Source organism: Callithrix jacchus, chromosome 6 (genome assembly GCF_049354715.1).
Source record: "Callithrix jacchus isolate 240 chromosome 6, calJac240_pri, whole genome shotgun sequence".
NCBI classification, from domain to species: domain Eukaryota; kingdom Metazoa; phylum Chordata; class Mammalia; order Primates; family Cebidae; genus Callithrix; species Callithrix jacchus.
Genome location: NC_133507.1, coordinates 67,465,295 through 67,489,779, shown reverse-complemented (window position 1 = coordinate 67,489,779; position 24,485 = coordinate 67,465,295). Strand labels below are relative to the sequence as shown.

General features: G+C 34.4%; 1 protein-coding gene across 1 annotated transcript in view; it reads right to left on the bottom strand.

The window, feature by feature from the left end:
- FAP (fibroblast activation protein alpha) overlaps positions 1–24,485 on the bottom strand; it is a 70,394-nt gene that overhangs the window by 30,850 nt on the left and 15,059 nt on the right. Inside the window, exons 4-14 of the mRNA XM_002749390.6 lie at positions 23,555–23,649; positions 22,542–22,616; positions 21,675–21,727; positions 17,935–18,007; positions 17,107–17,227; positions 16,046–16,200; positions 13,943–14,046; positions 11,980–12,115; positions 8,053–8,097; positions 889–993; positions 720–790 (exon numbers count right to left, since the gene is read on the bottom strand). Coding sequence (XP_002749436.1) covers positions 720–790; positions 889–993; positions 8,053–8,097; positions 11,980–12,115; positions 13,943–14,046; positions 16,046–16,200; positions 17,107–17,227; positions 17,935–18,007; positions 21,675–21,727; positions 22,542–22,616; positions 23,555–23,649 — 1,033 coding nt within the window. The remainder of the gene's footprint in view (positions 1–719; positions 791–888; positions 994–8,052; positions 8,098–11,979; positions 12,116–13,942; positions 14,047–16,045; positions 16,201–17,106; positions 17,228–17,934; positions 18,008–21,674; positions 21,728–22,541; positions 22,617–23,554; positions 23,650–24,485) is intronic.

Sequence of the window (24,485 nt, the reverse complement as noted above, 5' to 3'; positions counted from 1 at the left end):
ATTAGAAATGATAGAAAGTATCCTTTGGGAATTAGAGAAGTTTCATCATAAATGATTATTTGAAGATGGTTTATTTAGATAGTATGTGGAATGGACTAAAGAGGAAAGAACTGTAAGAAAGCAGTTCCCTGTTGAGGTTAATAATAACAGCCTTAGATTTAATGCTTTAGAATTGAATCCTAGTCTGCTACTAACTAACTGTGGCCTTTGGCCAAGTTAATTAAATTTTATGAGTATCCCTTTTCTCATCTACAAACTTAGGATAATCATTTCTACTTTACAGTATCTGGCACACCGTAATTGCTCCATAAACGATAGCTGTTATAAATAATAATGTTAAACTTATATAACAATGAATCACTACAAAAGATGTTCCATATCTATGGGCTGCCCTCCAGGGAATTTTGAAACTTGCTCATTGCTTCAAGTGGTGAAGAGTAAAATTTGCCTTTAGAACCAGTTATTATTTTAAAATCATATACTTTTTATATAATCACCTAAGTATCAGAAAAGAAACGATCACCTACTGAAGACTTTTTTCCAAAAGGAAATCATTTTGACTAGTTATTTTAAAATGTGCAATCATAAATGAACTCACAACTGTCTGAATTATAGAGTAACAAAAATCTTCTCAACTAAGAGAGTTGGTACAGTATCATTTATGTCCATCGGTGCCAATTAAAACCTGAATGGTGCATCGCGCTTCGTGCAATACTTACAGTGAATCCTGTGTTACTCTGAATATATTTATGGCCTCCCACTTGCCACTTGTAATTTGAATAGCATTTTCCTATAAAAAGACAAACATTATGTTGTGTGAAACTGAGCGTTATTTGAGCAACCTCAAGTGAATGATCTTTGAGGAGACAAATCTTGGAAGGAACGTACCACAGTGTCTTTGATATAGTGAATATGTTTGTAGCCATCCTTGTCGCTAAATATTTTGTAGTATGAAATGGCATCATAGCTGAAAACTGGTGTTGAAACAAAGAACTGAAAAAAATTAACAGAGGTTATGTTCAAAAGACAAACCAAACTTAAACCATAGACTTTTTTAAAATTTATAAAAGCGATGTATGGTCATAGTTATAGAAATCAGAATGTCTTGCCTCCCCTGTCTTCTGTCATTCACATCTGAAATCCCATTCTTTCAGATAAACAGCGATGTAGTGATTCTAACAGGCACTTGAACATGCCAATCACTGCTTGGTTGCTACTGCATACCCTTGGATTTATAATGTTTAATTTGATTAAATTTCTAAGTTGAAATGTATGTGGTTTGAAACAGAGGTAAAATAATCACAAACAAATGTTGATATTTAACCAAACCACACTTTAAAATGAAGTATTTGACTACAGTGTGATGCTCATTAAGACTTATACCTCTTTTAATCCTTGATTTGTCTGATGCCAAGCACCTAATGCCAATGATTCAATGAAGACATTTTAATGATTAAAAGATCATGGCTTCTAAGCCACAGTTTTTAATGGTGAGGAGGGGCTTCTGGACTTTAGATAAAAAGGTTGCCTATGTTGGGGGAGATTTACTCCTTGAGTGCAGGTAGAAGACTGCAGACTGACCTTAATGTTCTAGTTTGATCTCTAACAGGTAACTCCATGCAGAACTTGCTGGGAACCACTTAATTACCAAAGGCATGCTAGGCTCTAGTGTGCCTTAAAACAGAAAGAGCCACACCTCAACATTCTAAATAGTAAATATAACTTTAATTCTGCAAATGTTCTTATTCTGAACTTCAGAAAATAGCTTCATATTTTTTCCATTTAAAAATTTATTGACTTGTCTTAGATTTGCTGACTTTTTACCCCATTGGTCATTTTTTGGTGAAATGACTGCAAATCATTAAAAGAATTACATGAGGAAACAGCTACTCTACATCATGCAGAGGAGATTTAAAGCCAGCTCTCTCTAGTTGGTGTCCCTCCACATGAGAACTGCATCAAGTACAACTAAAAGCTACCAGTATCTTTTAGCTACAAATACCTATCCTGCTGAGACGTAGTGTGGGACCCATTTGGAGCAAGAAGAGAGTGGAAGAAGTCACTGATTACCCCATATTTGATGCCTTTTTGATACAATTGATCATTATTTCTTATGAAATAATTATAATTGTGTGACATTAAAATGCAACTAATTTGATGTGATATCTGTAATGGACTAAGTTCCCCCAGAATTCACGTCCACCTGGAGCCATGGAATGTGACCCTATTTGGAAAAGGAGTCTTTCCAGATGTAATCAAGGTAGGAATCAAACATGTGCTTGTACTGGCTTAGTACAAATCTAATGACTGGTATCCTCACAGGAGGGGAGGACACTGAGAGATACAGGGAAGAAGACTATTTGAAGACAGAAGCAGGGATTAGAGTGATACAGCTATGAACCAGAGAATGCCAAGGGATTTCTAGAAGCCATCAGAAGCTGGAAGAGACAAGGAAGATTCTTTTCTTGAGTCTTCATAGGGAGCAAAGCTCTGCTGACACCATGATTTCAGACTTCTAGCTTTCAGAATGGTGACAGAATAAATTTTTATTGTTTTAAGCCACCAAGCTTGCCATAACTTATAGCAGCCCAAGGTAACTAATACAGTACCCCAAGCCTTACCACATTTACCTAGAATCCATAAATCAGTTAAATCAAATAAGTAGGAGGGGATTAACCTGAGGCTTTCTTTATAATTTGAGTTCCTATATAATGAAACACAACTTTAGTATATATACAAACCAAAACCTAACCATAAGTCCAGCAAACAGGGTTCCAGTCAATCATAGGCAGCCATCATTTCACACCACATCCAAATAAGGTAGATGCCTCTTCACTCTATGACCCAATAAGGTGAACTCCTAGCTATAGCCAACCAGGGATTTATCTACCTTGCTTCTATGTTTGGCCTATAAAAGCTGGCTGCTCACATTACTTGGCAGAGCTCTCAGAACCTCTTCTGGTTCTGAGTGCTGCCTTATTTATGAGTTCTTTTTGTTCAAATAAACAACTTACATTTAACTTGTTTAAAGTTTTTCTTTAAAATGAAAAAAAGAGGAATAAACGAGAAACAGCTGCCTCCTTACATGATTTCTACATTAGTTTCATTAATAATAAGACCAACCTTGGTAGGATTTTGCAAATTGAGACTAATACTTCCTAGTGAAATTAATAACCAAGAGGCCCAGGAATAGGAAATTCTGATTAGCAATTTTGTGGGTAGAATTTTATTACTGTAAGTCTTTAACAAAATCTTTCTCTCATTTCAGAATGAAGTTTCACCTTCTTAGCTAAATGATAATATACATACTTACTAGTAACCTCTTATAATGTCTCCTTTTTTTTAAAAAAATGGAATTTCACTCTTGTTGTCCATGCTGGAGTGCAAATGGCATGATCTCGGCTCATCACAACCTCCATCTCCCAGGTTCAAGAGATTCTCCTGCCTCTGCCTCCCAAGTAGCTGGGTTACAGGCATGCATTACCAGACCCGGATAATTTTATACTTTTAGTAGAGACAGAGTTTCACCATGTTGGTCAGGCTGGTCTTGAACTCCTGACCTCAGGTGATCCATCCACCTTGGCCTCCCAAAGTGCTGAGATTACAGGTATGAGCCACCAAACCCAGCCTATGTCTCCTTCTTATTCTTCACTGTGAAACACAAAAATTGGTTCTATATTGCCTTAATCACTAAATTAAAAGATGAATCACATAATTTTTACAAGGGGGCCGGGCGCGGTGGCTCAAGCCTGTAATCCCAGCACTTTCGGAGGCCAAGGCGGGTGGATCACGAGGTCAAGATATCGAGACCATCCTGGTCAACATGGTGAAACCCCATCTCTACTAAAAAATAGAAAAAATTGGCTGGGCATGGTGGCGCGTGCCTATAGTCCCAGCTACTCAGGAGGCTGAGGCAGGAGAATTGCCTGAACCCAGGAGGCGGAGGTTGCGGTGAGCCGAGATTGCGCCATTGCACTCCAGCCTGGGTAACAAGAGCGAAACTCTGTTTCAAAAAAAAAAAAAAAATTTTTTTTACAAGGTACCACATTAAAAAAAAAATTGTATGCAAGCCTGCAGTCAATTAAGCTAAGGGACTTTTAAAGGAGCTTTGTTCTAGATTAAAACTTAACATTTAATTTTTATTGAAAAGAAAAATACAGGGCAGAGTGTTATGTTTTAAGATATTAGAATCAGGCAAACAGGAAGAATATTTCTGATAAGCAAAGACTGTTATCTTCTTGCCTTTCATTGCACACATCGAGGACAGCTGCTTTAGATGAACAGCTCGGGTGAGGTAGAGTGTGAAATATGTCCACATTCATTTTGCTAGAGCTAGGCCCATAATGTGTTCCAAGTTAAGTGCTTCTTGTAAGTCACACCTGGACCCTAGATAAGCACCCACACTAAGTTCTCCTCAGTTTTAACGAAGCCCATACACTGGTTTCTTTATCAAGCTTGGATTTCCTGATAGATAACTAATCTCTATATGAAGTGCAAAGCCATTTAAAATATTTTACTTGGAAGAAGAGATTATTTACCTCCATGGAATATCTTGCTATAGCTGTTAAATGACCTAAAGCTGATTCCCTAAACTTAGTGCACATTTATTTGATCAAAAGCACAAGCTTTCAAGCAACAAGAAGAAAATTCATTTTTTTTTGAACCAAGGGATTTTTTCTGCCACCTAAAGAAGATGTAGTGTATTGCTTAAATTATTTTAGAACAATTGGTGTGACTTTGCAGTATAAGCATAATGCCTTCAGTGCCTGTTTTTCAAATTTAAGGAATTAAGTACAAGTTTCCTTTGATTAACTCTTCACTTTTCTGTCTGTTCTTTACAGGGCAAAAGAAAAAAAACATGTTTTGTGTTTTATTGTTGTTGTTGTTTTGCTTTGAGACGGAGTCTTGCTCTGTCACCCAGGCTGGAGTGCAGTGGTGTGATCTTGGCTCACTGCAGCCTCTGCCTCCCGGGTTTAAGTGATTCTCCTGCCTCAGCCTCCTGAGTACTGGGATTACAGGTGCACTCTACCATGCCTGGCTAATTTTTGTATTTTTAGTAGAGACAAGATTTCAACATGTTGGTCAGGTTGGTCTTGAACTCCAGACCTCGTGATCCACCCATCTTGGCCTCCCGAAGTGTTGGGGTTACAGGCGGGAGCCACTGCACCTGGCCAAAAACAATGTTCTAAAAGCAAATTTGTTGTTATTTTTTCTGATTGAATACCAAAAAAGAAGTTAGGTTATTAATCCTAAATTAAGAGACTGGATATGTCAGTACTGGAGGAAACAAGTGGTATGTTAAGCCCTCAGAAACCTGTTTGCTAGTTCTGTGCCTGCAACTAACAGATCAGTTACTTTTAGCCAGTCATTTAATCTCCCTTTTAAAATTCATAGGTGATTTCTGAGAGTCTTTTTTCATTTTAAATCTTTCACAAATTCAAAAGAAACCACATATTGAAAATAGCTTTTAAAATTTATACTAATATGACTATCCTGTATACTTTAACTAAAACCCTATAAATGTTACTTGAACCAATGTCTAAAATATATACACATTTCTAGTTTTTTTTTCTGGTTAATTTTATTAATTTGCTAGTTTGATTATAGGTCAAAGGAAGCTATTGAATATGCAATATTTTATGACATATGAGTTATGGCTATAAAAATTATGACTAAACTTTTTCAAAAGGCAAGTCAGAACTTACAAAAGTTAATTAATAATTCATTTAAAGATAGTGTGTTGGGAGGATGTAAACTTACTCTTGAAAACGATCATTGTAAATAAATTTTGATATTTCCTCTTCTGGAATTTAGAAGTTTTACTGACTAGTGGATAGATGTTAAGAGATTGAGATTAGTACATAAAAATAAGTTGCTCCCAATAGAATTATAAAACTATGAATATTAAAGTGATCTGGCACAAAATCACATGTCCCAGATAAATAACTCATTTGCTCTCTAGATTTAGTTGGGAATGACTTTTGATTTAATATAAGGACCTCATTTTCTCTTAAAGGAGACATATGTGCCTCCACTGAGGGTAGGTATTTTTCTTAAAAGTTCTACAGCTCTGCAAGCAATTTATTCATTCATTCAGCTTAGTTTGATGAGAATGCAAGGTTGGTGCAATACAGATTTTTTAAGTTATTAAGATATAATTGACCTGAAGATGATTATAAATAGGATCTTTCAAAAGATGCATTCTAAAATGTTTCAAAGTGTTTTGAACACTGCAGCATTTTCAAAATAAATGTATATAGATGCTCAAAATAATGTCTTTGAAAGGGTTTTTGGTATTATTGTTGATCTAATTGTAAAATTTACATTATTCATGTAACTGTATAGTAAATCTAGTTATATTGTCATCTTGGAGAACATAACTAAAAATATTTTCAAGTATTCTTCCTTCCCTTTATTCTTTACTAGAAATCTTTGTAATGTAAGTAAACTGGTAGATTAATTTTTTTTCTAAAAATTTCAAATACCAATCTAAGAATAACCTTTCTAAAAGATAAGATTCAGACTGATTAAGAATCCATAAAATTTAGAGAATACTTTTCTTTCACTGAACACTACTATTTTTTCCTGTGCTATACAGGACAGTAGGAAAAGTGAATTTAAATAGGAGGGTTTGTTTCTTTTTCTGAATTACATACTTATCTTTATTATCTTGTTACCTCAATGTAATTTACATTTACTGTATATAATAAATAAAGTAAATATTCCCTAGTTAATGAATAAAACAGAGGTATTTTAATTAAAGACAAAGCAGGGCCGGGCGCAGTGGCTCAAGCCTGTAATCCCAGCACTTTGGGAGGCTGAGGTGGGTGGATCACGAGGTCAAGAGATCGAGACCATCCTGGTCAACATGGTGAAACCCCATCTCTATTAAAAGCACAAAAAATTAGCTGGGCATGGTGGCGCGTGCCTGTAATCCCAGCTACTCAGGAGGCTGAGGCAGGAGAATTGCCTGAACCCAGGAGGCGGAGGTTGCGGTGAGCCGAGAGCGCGCCATTGCACTCCACCCTGGGTAACAAGAGCGAAACTCCATCTCAAAAAACAAACAAAAGCCAAGCATACATTCAATAGCATGTAAGCTAAAATTACTGGATACAAAAAAGTGTACAATGAAGACTTTTTAATATTTGAAGATTGTCACTTTACAATTTATCTTCTTCCTAGCCAATTTAAGTTTAAATTTTTATATAATTTATCATCTTAGCACTGATTTCTGAATTTTTTTTTGTCCTTGGATCAAGGGCTAATGTGTTAAAACAGGTCCTAAGAGTTTCCTTTTTCATCACATAATGTGTCCAAAACTTAGAGAAGTAGCCTTTCCTCTTCCAATACTAATTGAATTGAATTATATGCTTGTAGTAAGTGGCAGCATCTACCAATCTTCACTTATTCTCTTCTCTTAATTTTTATTCTTCATATACTATATAAAGTACAATTGCTATTACCTAAAGCATGATTTTGCATTAAAAATCCCCGCAAATTATTGGATAAACCTATCCTAAACTTCCAAATATAAATGATCACAAACAACGAAACACACATTTTACTATTTTATACCAAATCATTATCTAAATACTGGAAAGAGTATACATATATGAAATTTGGTACATGTTATATGAAATTTAATAAGAGGTAGACTGTCTTTAAATTACAAGGATAACCAATGTGCTTATTTTTCTTGGATTCAAATGGCTAGTAATTATTTTACCTTATGAGGGGTTGTGTTTCATTTTGAAAAATTATCTATATTGTATTTCTTTAAAAAGTAATATTAGTCATAGATATCAAGGATTCAGTTGACAAACTTAAAATTGAGACATGAGGAATATGTTTTTTTGATAGAATTCTAAAAAAAAGAATATTGAAATTGTCTAGCACAAAATCACTCAAGAGATTACTACCTATGTGTTTTTCATTTTGATATTTTTCTCTATGAAAACAAGTAGTACCAGTTGGGCACATTGCAAATAGTCCTTTGATAGCTGAGAATGTCAAGTTTCATTAAAACATAAGAAAAAGATAACAAAATCATACTCCACCAGCCCATCCAGTTCTGCTTTCTTCTATATGCTCCTGTGTCTAAAAGACAAAAGATCACATCAAACATAGTATTAGGAGAACATGTTTTTTTTCCTAAATATAATTTGGACATTTGGAAACAGTTAAGCTGCCTGATCAGAGTGTACCATTACTAGTCAGCTAACTTGAAATTTGAGTTTAAGAGGACAATATTAAACATCTCATGTAACGGCACTGTTGTATACACATGGGTAATTTTCTTGCAGATCTTTAATAATTATGCTTAAATCTTCCCTGAAGCAATGACTTAGAATTATCACATCTATGGAGGCCTGGCACAATCCACTTGATGTGGTGTGGTAAAACAATGGAGTTTAGGTTAAATTCTTTCTGTTCTGGGTCTTATGAAGTAGCCAAAATTTTTAAATTTGCCTGAATCTTATTTTGGTTTATATTTTAGCATAATAAAACTGATTATTTACTGAATAAATATATAGTAATCCTAAAAAAAAGAATAGACTTTTCTAGACAAATAATTAGAAAAAGAAGAACCTTATAGGTAAAATAAATAGCATAGAGACCAGACTAGCTTAGTCACCCAACAGATGGCTCAGTATGGCTAAGTGGAGAGTGACTACAGGAAAGAGTTAAAAGATGAAGGAGAATGCATATTTATCAGCAAGATCTTGGAGAAACTTTATGGTAGCCTAAGAAGCTTCCATTTCTCCTATTTGGTAAATCGTTTGAAGGTCTTCCAACTCACAATTTGGAAAATATAATTATGAACATGATATAGCAGATAAATTAGAAGTGGGTAAGATGGAAGTAGGCAGAGGGACCAACTGGAAGGCTATTGTAATGTTTGAGAAAATAATGATTCTAATCAAGCTCTAATCAAGCTCATGGCAGTGAGAATGGAACAGAGAAAATGTAGCCACACATATTGAAAAGTTCAAATCCTTAGAAATAAGTCTGAGAGTTATTGGCAAGTATAATATAAAGCTCTGGTATAGATTAAAACTACCCAAAGTGAATGAATACAGAGTTGAGACAGACAGCAGGATAATCAGCAGACCATTTTCTATTTTTGCTACGGACACAGCTATGAAATATATTTCCCAGCCTTCCTTCAGTTGACCATGGTTATTTGATAAGTTCTAGTCAATGGTGTGTGAGCAGAAATACCTCATGCTACTTTTAGGCTTACTCTATAAAAGCCTCACATACATTATTTTTCATTGTTTTCTCCATCTCTTAGCTGGATGTTGATGCTCAGGTTTGACAAACTTTGGAATAGTGTTGAAAGCCAGTTAGCAGAAATGCCATCACTTGGGTTCCTTAATGACTATATGGAGCAGAGTACCTCATTCCCCATCCCTCACCACATACCACTTACCCGGACTCACTATGGGATAGTTACATGAATGTGCAACAAATTTCTACTGTATGAACCCACTGAATTATTGGAGGTTTTTTATTGTTGTTATAGCAGTGAGCCTACCTTGCAAATACATTAACTTGGAGAATAATAACATTTCTAGAGAAGTCAGAAGAAGAGCTGGAAAGGAAAAGAACAGTCAGTGAAGCAGAAGGAGAACCATGAGAAGGTGTACTGTCATAAAAGGCAGGGGAATAACAAATTTTAAGAACACAGTCTGGATTTTCTCTTACAGGAATAGGCCAATGCCTCAGAGAGAACAAGTAAGATGAGACTTGGAAAAAATAGTGAAACTTTTTGATTTATTATTTTTAGCCATAAAAGTAAAATTACTTTTAATTCCCTTTTCAGAGGAGGAAGTATAATATAAAATATGTTTCTTTCTCTATAAATTTCTTGATAAATCTCACTAATGTAATTTTATTACCAGTAACTGTTGCCAGTCTCCTTTGCCTCTTTGTTTTGGGCATGACTCTCAGCACGAATAAAATGTTGCTGGGTCACTTAACCTTAAATATTGTTTTCAAAATGTGTGCCTGTACACATGCACACACACACACACACACATCAGTCATGAGAATGGTTTCTGGGAAATTCAACACTGTTCTCAAATCTAAAAATGTGTTGCATGTATTTATCAAACTATTTTGAAACAGAGGTGTTTAGAAATTCTAAGGTTATTCAAACATGATATTCTAAATTTAAGCACTGTTTTCTGGCTGTAAAACTAAAGTTTATATTCCAGGGGCTTCCACACCTCATTGAATGAGCATCTTAAATGTTCTGTCAGTTTGGATTAAAGTTGTCTCAGATTTTGATAAATTAGAATTTCAGATTTCAAAGCAATCACAGTTTTAAAATTCCTAGTTTTAGGAGCTAAAAATTGTGTCTAAATTATAAATATCATCATGTTCAAACTAATAAAATTAAAGCAATAGTCCCTAATACCCAGATTTATTGAAAAGTTTAAAGATATAGTCACACAAAGCTGACTAATCTAATTAACTAGTATAATCAAGATTAGTCTATCCTTTCTTTGCCTATGATATTGCACTAAAGCCAAAATCTTTCTGCTTTGTATATCAAAATATATATAAGATAAAAATACGCTTCTAGCATATTCCATCAAAATTACTCAAGCCTCTCACAGACACAGTAGTGATTTAAAAAAATATTTTTAGCCTGAGTAATGTTGACTATTATAGTCCTGATATATTTCCAAACAGACTCATGACTTTTTTCTTCCAAAACATAATGTCCTAATTTCTAGATGAAATTTAGTGATTTACTTTTATTGTTCTGTCCTTTTCTTATTACTTTATAAAATATGATTGTTCTATGTTTGTTTTAATGAAACATTTCTTCATAATTAGAAGTCCCATGTAATGTACCCATCAAATTTCCTATTTGAAGAAAACATTTTGTATCTCTTAGACTCTAATATGAGTAATTAAGAACAGGCCTATTTTAAAGGTTATACATTGGTTAAGCAGTTTTTCTGACTCATTAATTCAACAGATTACATTTGAATTTGAGCAACAGAAACAATTAAAACTCAACAATAAATCTGTGCTTAGTTTTCAAGGCTTTTTCTGCCCGAAATTAGTACATATGTAGTACTATCCTAAGATAACAAGATAACAGAATAATTCGATCTAATATATGTCATGTTCTCAGTACTTCTCATTTGATTTTAAAATCAGAATATTTGGGCCAGGTGCTGTGGCTCAGGCCTGTAATCCCAGCATTTTGGGAGGCTGAGGCAGGTGGATCACGCGATCAAGAGATTGAGACCATCCTGGCCAACATGGTGAAACCCCGTCTCTAGTAAAAATATAAAAATTAGTAGGGTGTGGTGGTAGGCACCTGTAGTCCCAGCTACTTAGGAGGCTGAGGCAGGAGAATCACTCGAACCTGGGAGGCAGAGGTTGCAGTGAGCTGAGATCACACCACTGTACTTCAGCCTGGTGAAAGAGCGAGAGTCCATCTCAAAAAAAAAAAATCAGAATATTTGGCTTTCTTTTGATAATATCCATTTTGTTTAGAATTTTTCATTTAAAAATTTTAACATTGAATAGAACATGCCCCATTTTCATTTCTTCTCTGTTTTTTTTGTTTGTTTAAAACATATGTATTTCCCTAGTAGACCCATGTAATGGTTTCATCTGCATTATTTTGCTTTTTATTGGACTGTTAATGTTATAATCTCTAAAGGCTGGTTTACCATAATAATTGAGAACCAGATATCTGATTTTCCCAGTGTCATGATGTCCCATTTTTTCTTTTTTGGTATTCAATTTCAAGGTTAAGTCATTCAAGAAAATAAAAGGTATCCTATTTAATAAAATGATGGACCCGTGAATACGGAGTGCTTCTTTGCAAAGCAGTTGGGAGTTGAATGCAGTAATCCTGGCTTTACAGCATAAAATGTTAGCTATAAATGAGTCCCCACTATTGTGCTCTGATCTTCGGAAATACATATCTGTGACTTTAATATACCCTACCTTTGGACAATCCCATGTCTGCCAGTCTTCCCTGAAATCACATATAGACAAGACAGAAACATTCTGGATTCTTTTTAGCCACTGCAAACATACACGTTCATCAGTAACCCACGTGAGCCAACTGAAATAATAGTCACTGCAAATAAAATAGAAACAGTCACAAGCACAAACTAGTTTTACACACAAATAATTTCTTAATTTTTTTTCTAAAGGATATATTTCATTATGATACCATATTTATTTAATAAGAAAGACAAAGTGTTCCTTCCTCTGGAGAGAAAGTTTAAATATCTCTACTTACTTAAAAAATATCTATGAGGGTTTCTTCATCTAATGAAATTATTTCATATATGGGTTTTCTCCCCATTTCTGGATTTTAACATCTTAGAAAAGAATTTAAAACATAATGCCAAAGCTACTGCTTAATCCAGAGGGGGAAAAATGTAATAAACTGGCTATTTTGCACAAGTCAACTCAATTTTTCACCTTTTAATTAGTTGAGAGAGAGACAAGCGTGATAAAAGGACAGTCTTTGTCTCCAGGCGAATTCATGTTGGAAGCTAAGTTTTAGCTGTGAGATCAAGTATTGAAATTTAGGCTTGTGGAATAAATCACAGAAAACATGCAAAATAACTCAAATAGTGTTTGGCACATATTAGACGTCAGTGATGGCAGCAATGATTATATGATTCTAAGGATGAATGTGTAGCTAGAAAACATCAGCATAAAATGAATCACAAAATTCATTGGAACATGAATCATGAAACATCGATGTAAAGGAAATCACAGAGCTGGAAGGGGTCTCAGGCTCAAATCCTGGCTTCATGTCCTAATAGTTATATGCCTTTAGGCCAGTTACTTAACTATTCTAGTTTTACATAAAATGAGATTAATATTACCTATTTTAAAGATTGCTGTAAACATTGGCTGAGAGTGCTTAAACCACTTATGAACCGTGCCTGCCACATCATGAGTGTTCAGAACATGTTTGCTACTACTATTTTATTGTTAGTATTTTGCAGCTGTTTAAACAAGCCTCTGGAGTCCTTGTGTTATGCTCATTTCACTTGCCACCAATGGAGAACGACACTTTTAAAAAAATGATGTATTGAGTCAAGTTTTCATTGACTCTATCGTAATGGGGAACAGCAGATAATTAAAAAATGTAAAGTCATGTTGGATTATACAAAAGTGGAGTCATCTTAGCAAGGCCCAATAGAGGCCTCTAATGGGGTTCTTGTCCCTATTAGTGATCAGTCATTTGATCCTGGTTGTTCTTCATGAGGCAGGAGGAGAAGACCCAAACTTGGCCTGCTAGGCATTGGGAAGTGTTAAGAAAGCACAGCAGGCAGGGCTTGGGTCCCTCTTCCCCTTATCCACTTCAACCAGAGAGACCACAGAGGACTGACTGAAGGTCGCTGTAATCTGGACTAATCAGACAATCAAACATAGGGCATCACGTTGGGGAAGTGAGAATGCTTCATGTCCCTGCCTGCCTACAGTTCATCTCTAGACAATTCTAAAACCAGATAAATGAGAATAACGTGCTTCACAGTGAAAAATGCTAATTTTTAGAGAGGGTTAGCTTATCTTCTCTTATGTATTATACACATGTGATTCACATAGATCCATAAACGGTGGCTTGAGATTAAAGCCAGTCAAACTTGAAAGAAGCCCAGGTGAGGACACACATGTATTTTACTATCTGCTTCTTGGTCCCAAGTTCATATATGTACATCTGAGGAAAGTTTCACTTAGAATGATTACCGAGGTCATGTTTATATGTGCGAAAGGGCTAATTTTGAGAAACCAATTAAGAAAACTTATTTGTTAATTTTAATTTTGTATATCTTTGGCTTTGTATGAAATTTTTATTTACTTATTTGTTTTTCCTTCTAGCATGCATAGCATAAACTCACTAGAATATAGACTAGAAAGATGGGAGGGATATGAGATGAATTACCTTGAGGCTATCATTGCCGGAACAGGCACTTCCTGGGGACCTAAATATGCAGGGTAAGTGGTATCAATAATAAATACCCGAACAACAGGATTCTTAGCTCCAGCCTGTCAAAAAAATTAAGATATATAAGCTCATAAAATTTCAAGTACCACCAACATTTTAAAGAAACTTTAGGAATTTAGATATATTTTTCTAAGCTAATAATATTACATACATCACTGTGGAATACATTCTATTTGTAGCATGACCAGGAATTTTATTTCAATTTTACCTGCAGGGCAATTACAAATGTTGTGTCAACCAGAGTGAAAATAGATATTTTAAAGTTCTAATGAGAGAGCTTTAATTTATAGGGAAAATCATTTTTGATATATAATTGCGGTTTTGTGATCTGTATTCTCTTTTCTGATTTCCAAGACAGATCTCTCTCATTTTAATTATTGGATAATTATAATAATAATCATATCTCTGTATGCTAAGAAGAGTTCAGAGGGGGATTAATTTGGAAGGAGAATGGAAAGGAGAAATAAATGAAAGAGACTTTTTGCTTTTGCCGTATGATTTGGTCTAGGACAATCACCAAATGCTCAGTCTCCTACCTGATTGTATTATTACTGCCACCATCTCCAAAGGATTAGGGAAATTTCACCTCTAAATGAAGTACCACGAGATTTACACTTTTCTTGTTTTTGTGCTTTCTATACTACTGTATGCTTAAAATTTACATGACAGTGTAGCTCATACCTAGACAATTTCTTAGACGTCCTCTGTTATTTTGCTGTAGAAAGAGAGAATCTTGCAGTTGTAATAAAATTTAAATCCACCAAATACAGGTACACAGTTTTTAATGACTCAGTGCTGTTTTAATTTATCTAAAGAACTGTTTGATCTACCCTAGGACCTCCCAGTTTCATTCCCAAGTTTTGCAGGGACTTCCCTTAGTTCTTTGGAATTGTCGCACATCTTCATCTGATGCTAGATGTTTTAGCAACTTTAAGCCTCAAGGAAATAGGAGAATGTGGGTCCCAACTTCCCAATCATTAACAGTTACTCTTCAATTCTGGGTTCCCCATCTCTTCTTACTCCCATAGATCCTCCCAAAGATCTGAGTTATTTCACATCTTGGGTCCCCCAGAAGTGACAGGCCTCTCCCAAACATCTTCAGCTTTTAGAGGTTTTATACCGCTTTTAGACTTTTAACATAAACATTAGACTATCTGCAATTCTATTTCTTTTTCTATGGCTACTTTGGCTTGCCTAGAATGCACTTGTGCATATGCCACATCCATCCATCTTTGTCACACAGGGACCCACTGTATCTAGCCATGATAATGTTCCCCTTGGCAAGTAAAAGCAATAGGATCCAAAGAACAAATAATGAATTCTAAAATCTCATCCGATTCCTTGTGCAGGAGGTGAATTTGTGCTTTGATTCCATATTTTTTCTGATATCTTTTTTACATTGAAATTAAGATATGATGCTTCTTCGCTGAGACCTGATCATTCTCCTACTACACACTCAGGTCTCCTCCCTCCAGACGTGAGACTGAATAAAAAGACTGTATAACAACTCTATAATGTTAAATATTCAAGAAAGTATGGGCTCACACCATGTCTAATTCTTTCAAGAGAGAAATTGAGACTTATAAATTTAATCTATCTTGTATATCCAGAAAAAACTATAAACCATGCCTGCTTCTACCTGACGGGAACATCAAATTTGACATTTGTATTTCTCATTCTAGTTTGCATTTACATGAGAATTCAAGAGAGAATTGCAAAACAGAACTTTACCCTGAATTTGGAGCATGCAATATGAAAAAAATTAAAATTAAGTTAAGCTTGTTTTTCCTCCATGATCAAGACCATATGTTTTTCAAAGATTCTGCAATAGATTTTGCAAAGACTACTTCATCCAGCACAACCAGATGTCCAAAGCAACAGATGTCCACATAAATAATAGAGCACAGTACGATGTTTGCTTTACAATGCACAAGGATAAGAAGCTCTCCAAACTTGTTGATCCCACCTTCACTCATGGTAAATCATTGCTCATTTTGATACCAGGAAAATGAAAGCATCTGCTGAAAGTATTCAACATACCTTTGGGTATGGAATATTTATTGTTCTAGGATATTGTCCATCACCATAATAGGAATAGGCAATAACTGGTATATCTGTATCATTAAATTCCACATATGCCAAAAATTTTCCATTAGGAGACCACCAGAGAGCATATTTTGTAGCAAGCATTTCCTCTGAAAAATAAGTGCTAGCATATTAACTATAATTACATCTTATTCCTAAAATCATTGTAAATACTTCTAAATAGCTATTTATTGACTGAAATAATTTATTTAAAGTGAATGTGACATATGTCATACTTTGGTTATTATAAAATCACGTAATCTGAGTTAAGACAAATAGTTTAACCTTTATTCTATATCAAACATCAACCAGTCTTGTTAGAATATGACATTAATCAGAAATGTAACTTTTAAAATAAATGATGAACATGTTGACAATAATTCATGTTTTCCTTCATAAATGCTTCTTGTTTTTATTAGTCACCTAAAATAGCGAAAAAAGAAAGAAGTATAATTGTACAAGAGAGTGACATAAACATTAAAAGTTGCATTTCCCTCCTAGGAATTAAAAAAGAAAACAGAGTTAGTAGATAGATATGTAGGCAGATAGATAGATAGATAGATAGATACTAGAAGTCTTTTTAAAGTCCAGTTAAGTCCAGAATTCCACCTGTTCTAGAATGAGGACAAAAATCAACAGAGTATCAGAAAGTAAAAATATTTTCCCACAAGATAACATAGACAGTGGTTTAGTTTTGAAAAAAAAAAATGTCTTTCTGAAGAAATACTAAACTTGAGAAAATGTACTAATGCACTACCTAAGAACCATATACCTTTTGGATTTTAAATCATTACTACCACTTCATAGTAATGTTAATGAAAATCAATTCTACCAATTTTCTGGTAAAAAATTTGTTCTTTTAAAATATGTATGCTCTATTCCTAACCTAGTGACAACTTTCAGCAATGCTGCCCTTCTTGAAAATAAGATACTACTCAGCTAAATCTTACTAAATAAATGAAATTATTTTAAATTAAAGCCTAAAGCATTAGCAATAAGAAAGGAATATAGCTTACCTTCGTAAACCCAGTCTGGGATTCCATTAAATATTTTATTTTCTCTTCCATTAAATGTTATTTGAAAAGGTGGATCTCCTGGTCTTTGTTTCAAATAGATATTGTTTTGATAGACATATGCCTAGAAGTGGAGATAAGTTAGTCAATAAGGGGAAAATTCCACAACAAATTCAATGAAGCCTGTACATTTGTTTAATTATTCATCTAATACCTTTAAAAGGAGTGGTAATAAAAATTCATCTAATACCTTTAAAAGGAGATTCAAAAAATATTCACAACTAAAATATTATTTTAATAAGTCAAAAAAATTCAGCCAACCCACATTAACATTAATTATAAATTTTAAAGTCTGAATTAAATAAAGAATAAAGCCTACTGTTTTCTTAGTTGTTTTATTACCCCCAAATAAATAATTATGTATATTGACAGAAAGTAGAATAAATCTCTGAATATTAATAGCTAGCCAGATCTAATCTTTATTTAGAGTCCTTAAATAAGAGCTTGGACCAAATTTCATGTTGTCTGAAGCTAGTCTGGGAAACTTGTGAAAACCATATTTTTCCTGAGCTTTCTGGCACAACGCATTCTGGCTGAGTATAAGGATAAAGTTTTTGACTGCTATATTTAAAGAAGTCTATCCATGAGCTTGAGATTTTGCGGAATTCTCAGATGGGTTTCAATTTATCAAAACTCTTCCCGTTTTTAACCACTAAAATAGTCATGAATGTATTTTTTTTTCTTTCAGGCAGGGAAATTTAACAAAGGCCAAAATCAAATGGCTCCTCTTTTATTTACATGATTAAACACTTCAAAAATTTAAACACTTACTAATTTACTCCCAACAGGCGACCAGCATAAATACTGAATTGGACGAGGAAGCTCATTTCCTCTTACAAATTCTCTAGAAGGAAAGAAAGAAAGAAAGAAAAACAACAAACCTTGCATTCAATGCAAATAAAAATATCTGTATAAACAGAAAAAATACACAAACAATTAAAATTAAGTATCAGCCCCTCTGCAGCTACAAACCTAACGAAAAGAATGCAGGAATGAAGAACTGGAGACATAGGTGGTGGTTGCTGTTCTTCCAGTAGTTACTTAAAAGTCACTTAACTTTCCTGGGTGCCAGTTTTCTGACCTTCATAGTGAGGTGAATGGATTAAATACAGACTGTGAAAGTGAGGAATGGCTCTAGAAGTTATCTAATAGAACCCTCTCATTTTGCAGAAAGTAAATATAAGGTTTAGCCAGCTGATAGAAGTTTTTAAGGCCACATTGCCAGTTCTTGGCAGACCTTGAATTAAACTCAAGTCTTTTTAACCCCTGGGATTGTAAAATTTGCACACACTAGACTGAAATGGTCACTGAAGTGCCTTCCAGCTCTGAAATTCTATAATTGTGCTGAAGTTTAGTATGTGCTCTTCTACATTCTCATTCACAACCCCCATCTCTGTGAATGCATATGCATTTCAAATTTTTGAAAATAAGATGCCATTTGACAATCTCCCCAGGGATCTGACTTGAAATCAGAAAAGGAAAGGAACATCTGATCTCAAGCTAAACTGAAAAACGGATTGTATACTGGGCACTATGCCTTAGGCTTGTAAAGTCCTCCACCCATGGGGAAATTTCAAATAGTCTATTGGCCAAAATTCTCACTTTGATGCTTAGAGTCCCTCTGCAAGTATTCAGTTAAGTGACTTGCATTGTGGAGCTTTTGTAGTTCTTCAGCAAGAATGCATTCAGATTTTTATAAGTGTTACAGAGTCATAGAATATCATGCTTACTTTTTGACTTTTGTCATATTGAAGACTGTATTAACAATTTCATCAAGATTGCCTTCGTGTGAAGGCAAAGCAAGACTTGCTTCCAAAGCACAATTGGAGGAGCCTCAAAAAAGACTCCCGTCCAGCCCCTCCAAAAAAACCTCTCCAACGTGGATTTAACATGTGCCCGACATTTCTGCCTTTCCCACTGTTTTAATGTTTGGACAATTGTGAAGATATGTAACACACACTGCTTTGATGTAACTTTTTAGGTGCCTGCATGAGGCCTAGCAAGTGATGAGGGAACATGGCATAATTTTGGATGGGGAGAGTAATGCCCATGGAAAGTGACCATTGGTGCTGCAATGAGAGTCCTGGCCGCCAGAGAGAAGTAGGTGAGTACCCGGCCCTTGGGTGATCCAGAACATTTTGAAAGGGATGCTAGAGTCCAGTTAAAGGAATGACCCAGGCCTGGCCTGCTGGCTCACGCCAGTAATTCCAGCACTTTGGGCGGTGGATTACTGGAGGCCAGGAGTTTGAGACTAGCCTGGCCAACACAGAGAAACACCATCCCTACAAAAACACAAAATTACAGGCGCACACCTGTAATCCCAGCTACTCAGGAGGCTGATGGGGGAGAATTGCTTAAACTCGGGAGAAGGAAGTTGCAATGAGCTGAGATCGCACCGCTGCACTCTAGCCTGAGTGACAGCAGGGAGACATTCTTCACAATTTGATCTCAAGCCAGTGCTCATGTTACCTTTGATACTGTAACACTATCTCAGTTTTCTACATATAGTGGAATTATCTATGCAATCACTCAGACAGCACTAAGCTAAAAATCTCAGCGAAAATCTCAGCGCATGTCTCAAGCCACCACAGCTGCCATTTTCTGTTTTCTGAGTCACTAAGGTATGAGATAAGGCGAGGGAGTATGCTTTACAAAGGTGTCCATCTCCTCAGTCTTGCCTCCCTAGCTTGAAATGAGTACTATCTTATTTTCTCTATGCTAGATTTTAATAGAGTCTTCAGAGGCATATAAAAGACTTGAAACTAGTGGTATTCAGTGATGCCTGTAATCTCAAGCAATTTGCCATCTATCTTTTACTTCCTAAATTATGCTGTATTACCCACTCCCCCACAGAAATCCAAAATATTAGACAGTTGTGCAGAAAACAAAAACAAATAGACAAAACCAGTGGTTAGATTGAATTCACTGCAGAAAAACTAAATAATTAATGTGATTTTAGGCCATAAAGCTTATACAATCTATGATTAAATATTAGGATTATCATCCTTTTGAATGCTGTTCAATTTGGTGAACCTCAACAAAAGAATTTCAAAATGATTAAAAGAAAAGCAAAGACATAATGAGAGCCTTGATAAATTGTACTGAAAGACTAAGATTCCCCACTCACTAACACAAAGGTTTCTAAAGAGTAGGACTGGTGCCCCAAACTCATTTGCATCTCATTGTTATATGTGTTTCACAGAGTAGGGGCTCAATAAATATTTCTTAAATTTGGTGATGATATGGATTCAGAGACAAGAAGGACTCAGAATGCATTAGACAGATTTTAGATTCTACTTTAAGAAGAAGTTCCTATTTCTTAATTTGACAGTTTAAGTAGATCAGAGTAATTCTTTTCTGAACGTTTAAAGGAAGTAGATAATTTTTTTTTGAATTTTTGTGCTCTTGCTAGACAAAAGGAGAAATAGACCAGAAGATATTTTTTCAATACCTCTTCAAGCCATATAGTTATTTCTCCTTTTATATAATAGCAAAGAGGATATCACATTAAGATGAGTAGCTAGCGCAATTCATTGTCCACCCTTAGCCAGGGTGATTTTTCCAAAGTGCAAATCTGATCATATCATTTTCCATTTAAAACCTTTGAATGAATCCCTATTGTCATCAGAAAGAAATATCTAAACTCATTTTAATGATATCCTCATTATTATTTGATGCTTCCTGGCCTTGACTATTGCCTAATCTTCACCACCTCCTCCTAGTCAGCAGGCTCCTCCTTCAGTTTCAAACAAATTGACCTACTTTGCATTTCCCCGATTGCACCATGCTCTCCCTCCCTTCTTTAGGCCTTTACACATTCTTCGTACTGCCAGAAATTCTCTTCGTCAATCCTTTGCCTATCTGCACGTTCATTTAATTTTTTTCTTTTAAATGGTAAATGTTTCAAACAGTTCAAAAATATATATCTAAATAAAGAAAATGGTATTGTTTGACAATTTACGTACCATCTAAGTTCAAAAGAATGTTTAATATTTTACATTTCAAATGTTTTTTCATTTAAAAAATAATTTTAACATTTTGTCATTTTCATAATAATTAATTTTAAAACAATTAATGGAGTATGTTTTCAGACACAGCTAATGCTGCATCTGTCTCCCTCCCTTCCTCTTCCCATCAGAGAAATAGCTGCTCTCCTAAAAATAGTGTCTCATTCCCAAGAATGTTTTTGTACTTTCCTATATACATTTTTTCCATAAATAGCACATATTTAATTTGATCTTCAAAAACAGAAAAACCAAAACGATATTGTGAATAAAAATGCAAAATATTAGTCAAATAAAAAGAAGTGGGTATCCCATATAAGTATTTTCTGGAATGTTGTAAGCTTTATGAAGCTTTTTGTGTACATATATACTGTATTACTAAAAAGTAAGAAACAAATATCAGTAAAAAGATAAAGCCTTCTTAACCCCAAATCAGAGTTTGGAATGAAAACAGTCTAAATACTAGATTTAAGAAGTATTATTAATTAATAAACAGAGGTGTTTTACCCATTGCTAAGGTCATAGATGTAATATGTTGCTGTGTAAGAGTATCTCCAAAGCTGTCAGAAAGAAGAGAGACAAAAAAAAAAAAATTGCAGTTATCAAAAAGCTTATATCAATAAAGTATAATCCTATATCATTCAATTCAAAGTTCAGAATTATAAAAGGACTACTTTCACAAGGCACTAGGAAGAATATGTTTCAATTCCAAATGAGTCTTCATTTAAAGAGTCTTACTGTGGACTTTTGTGCCGTTTGTGCAAGTTCCAGAACTAATCTCAGCAGTGATTCAACCCTCACTCCATAAAAAGCATACCCACAGAAATTTCCTAACATAAAAAGCTTATCTTTGCATACTCTATCCCAGAAATTTTCCCTTCATGTTTTACCTGTATTGAAGTAAAACCACAATGATTTCCACAGCCCATAAGGATTACCCTGCATCTGGGTAATTCATTCTAATTATACCCTTTAAAACTGGGTTAAGAGAATTTCATTCAACATGTATTTTTGCTGCAAAATGCTTGCCTTTTTTAAATTCAGTATAGTTTTTAAAAAATAATAATTGAAAAATTAACTAATATTTAACTTATAATTCTTCCTCAACAAGACTGTTGGTTTTCTTGTTAAGTATGTTTATGCTGTTGTTAATGAATAATGCAAGTATTACTTTGGACTCTCTTTCTTAAAGGGCTTTCAAACTTATAACAAACAAGCTCCATAAGATTGAAACATGTCTTGCTGAAGATTATTGGTGACCAGGGCCTGAATATTTAGAGATAAAGACAGATTCTTGCTTTCTCTTCTTTTTTAAACCACCTTGTGGGTTAGTAGGACATATAATTGGATATAACCAAATTAAATAATTGATACCTTTGAATAATCACTTTCTAAATAAATAAATTGCCGATCAGGTGATAAGCCGTAACTTGAAGCATTCACACTTTTCTGAAAGTATAAGGAGGTTGATTAGAATACAGAAAAGATAAAAAAGAGCCATGTAATTTGTAGTTTTAAAAGAATATTATATCACTGACATACTCCTACATACAAAGATTTTCAATGCAGTTAAAAAATTAATGTGGAACTTATTATAATTCAAATAAATTTACTAGATACTATGGGAGTAGGATGCAAAAGATAATATATACTTTGTGATTTCAAGAAACTTACAAACTTGTTAAGGAGTAACATATTACAAATTAGAATCTTCCATAAAATATTCAATATAGCATTGCAAAATCATTAAGAAAGAAGTGATTACATTCAAATGAGAGGATTCTTGGTTGCAAAAAGGAAGAGAGTATTATCTAAACTTGGCTTTAAATAATTAGCAGGTTTTTCAGGGTGGAGAAAGTTGGAGGACTGAGAACCCAGGGATAAAAAACAATTAATTGCCCATACTTTATAACTACCACTTATTAAGCATTTATTCTGTGTTAGGCACTGCCCTAAGCACTTTCAAATGTTATTTTATTTAATTCTTTTATTAACCAAAAGAGGTATTATTATATTCCCACTTTACCGAGGAAAGCACTAAGGCCTAGTAAGGTTGGTGTAGTGATACCCCTTACCCAAGGTTTCAGGACCAGTAAGGGACTGAGCCAGGATTTGAACCTCAATTGGTCTGACACTAAGGACTGAGTTCTTAACTCCTATCTTATGCTATACTATATTCAAAGAGGAGGAAAAGTACTAGGTGATTTAGAAGGAGGCAAAGGCAATAGTTTAATGGGACTAGCAGAGAAGACTGGAAGACTTTAGTGGAGTATGGAGCTAGGAAGGCAGGTTGGATCCAGATCAGGTGCTAAGACTTTGAACTCTGTTTCTTGGTCAGTGAAGAAATGGCAAAGAATTCTGAAGGGAGGCTGATGTTGGATACATACCATGGTTCTATTACTCAAAATGGTATAGGATTGTCCTGTTTCAATATTATAAAGTACTATATTATTTTCTGCAGATTTATGTAGATATTCTTGTCCTTTAAACAAGAAAGAAAACAAAATTTGAAATGATCTCTCTTAACAGGAAATACATTCCTAACAAAAGAAACCTCTCCTATCTCACAGACCTACTTTATTTTCCCTCTATGTCCAGTACATATTGCTTTGCAAAATGTAAAATAATAAGTTGGTGGTAGAAGGAAGAACGTAGAGTGCTTTGTTCTACTTCACACAAAGATGCCAGATTTGCCAACAGCAGCCTTATTTTAGCTGATTCAGGGTGCTTGAAATACAATTTTGTTTTCTCTGAGCTACAAAGGGGATATACTAGTTTGAAATAGTAAATTTCTTTTGCAATAATTAACATAAATTACATTTAGATTATGTTTGATTCAACTTAAAACTCACTTTATATTAATTTTCTTTTCTAAAGAGAAAAATGAAAATATTTAATTTGTTCAGTGAATTAAAACATGCAACTAAAATGTCATAGGCTATTTAGTTGATCTCACTATTTATTTGATTGGATTTGCTTTATAACATCCTATTTTGAAAACCTATATGAAAATATCAATTTTGTGACCCTTAAAGGGTTCATTGTCAGAGTGAGATTAACCAGATTAATGATGGAATTTCTCCATTGGTAAAACTTTTGTGAATTTTCCTAAATAGGAGTATTTCTACCATTCTCAAAAGTGGTTACAGGCATTCAAATTATTTCAATAATGCATTTTCCACTTTTCTTTTTTCTGTTAAAAACCCTATTGGCTTCGTTACTATGGGGCAAATCCAGTATGAATGGTTTTGTCAAAAGTGCTTTTTTGAGCATTCGAATCATTCAGATAATTGTTCTTTTTGTACATTTCCACTGATA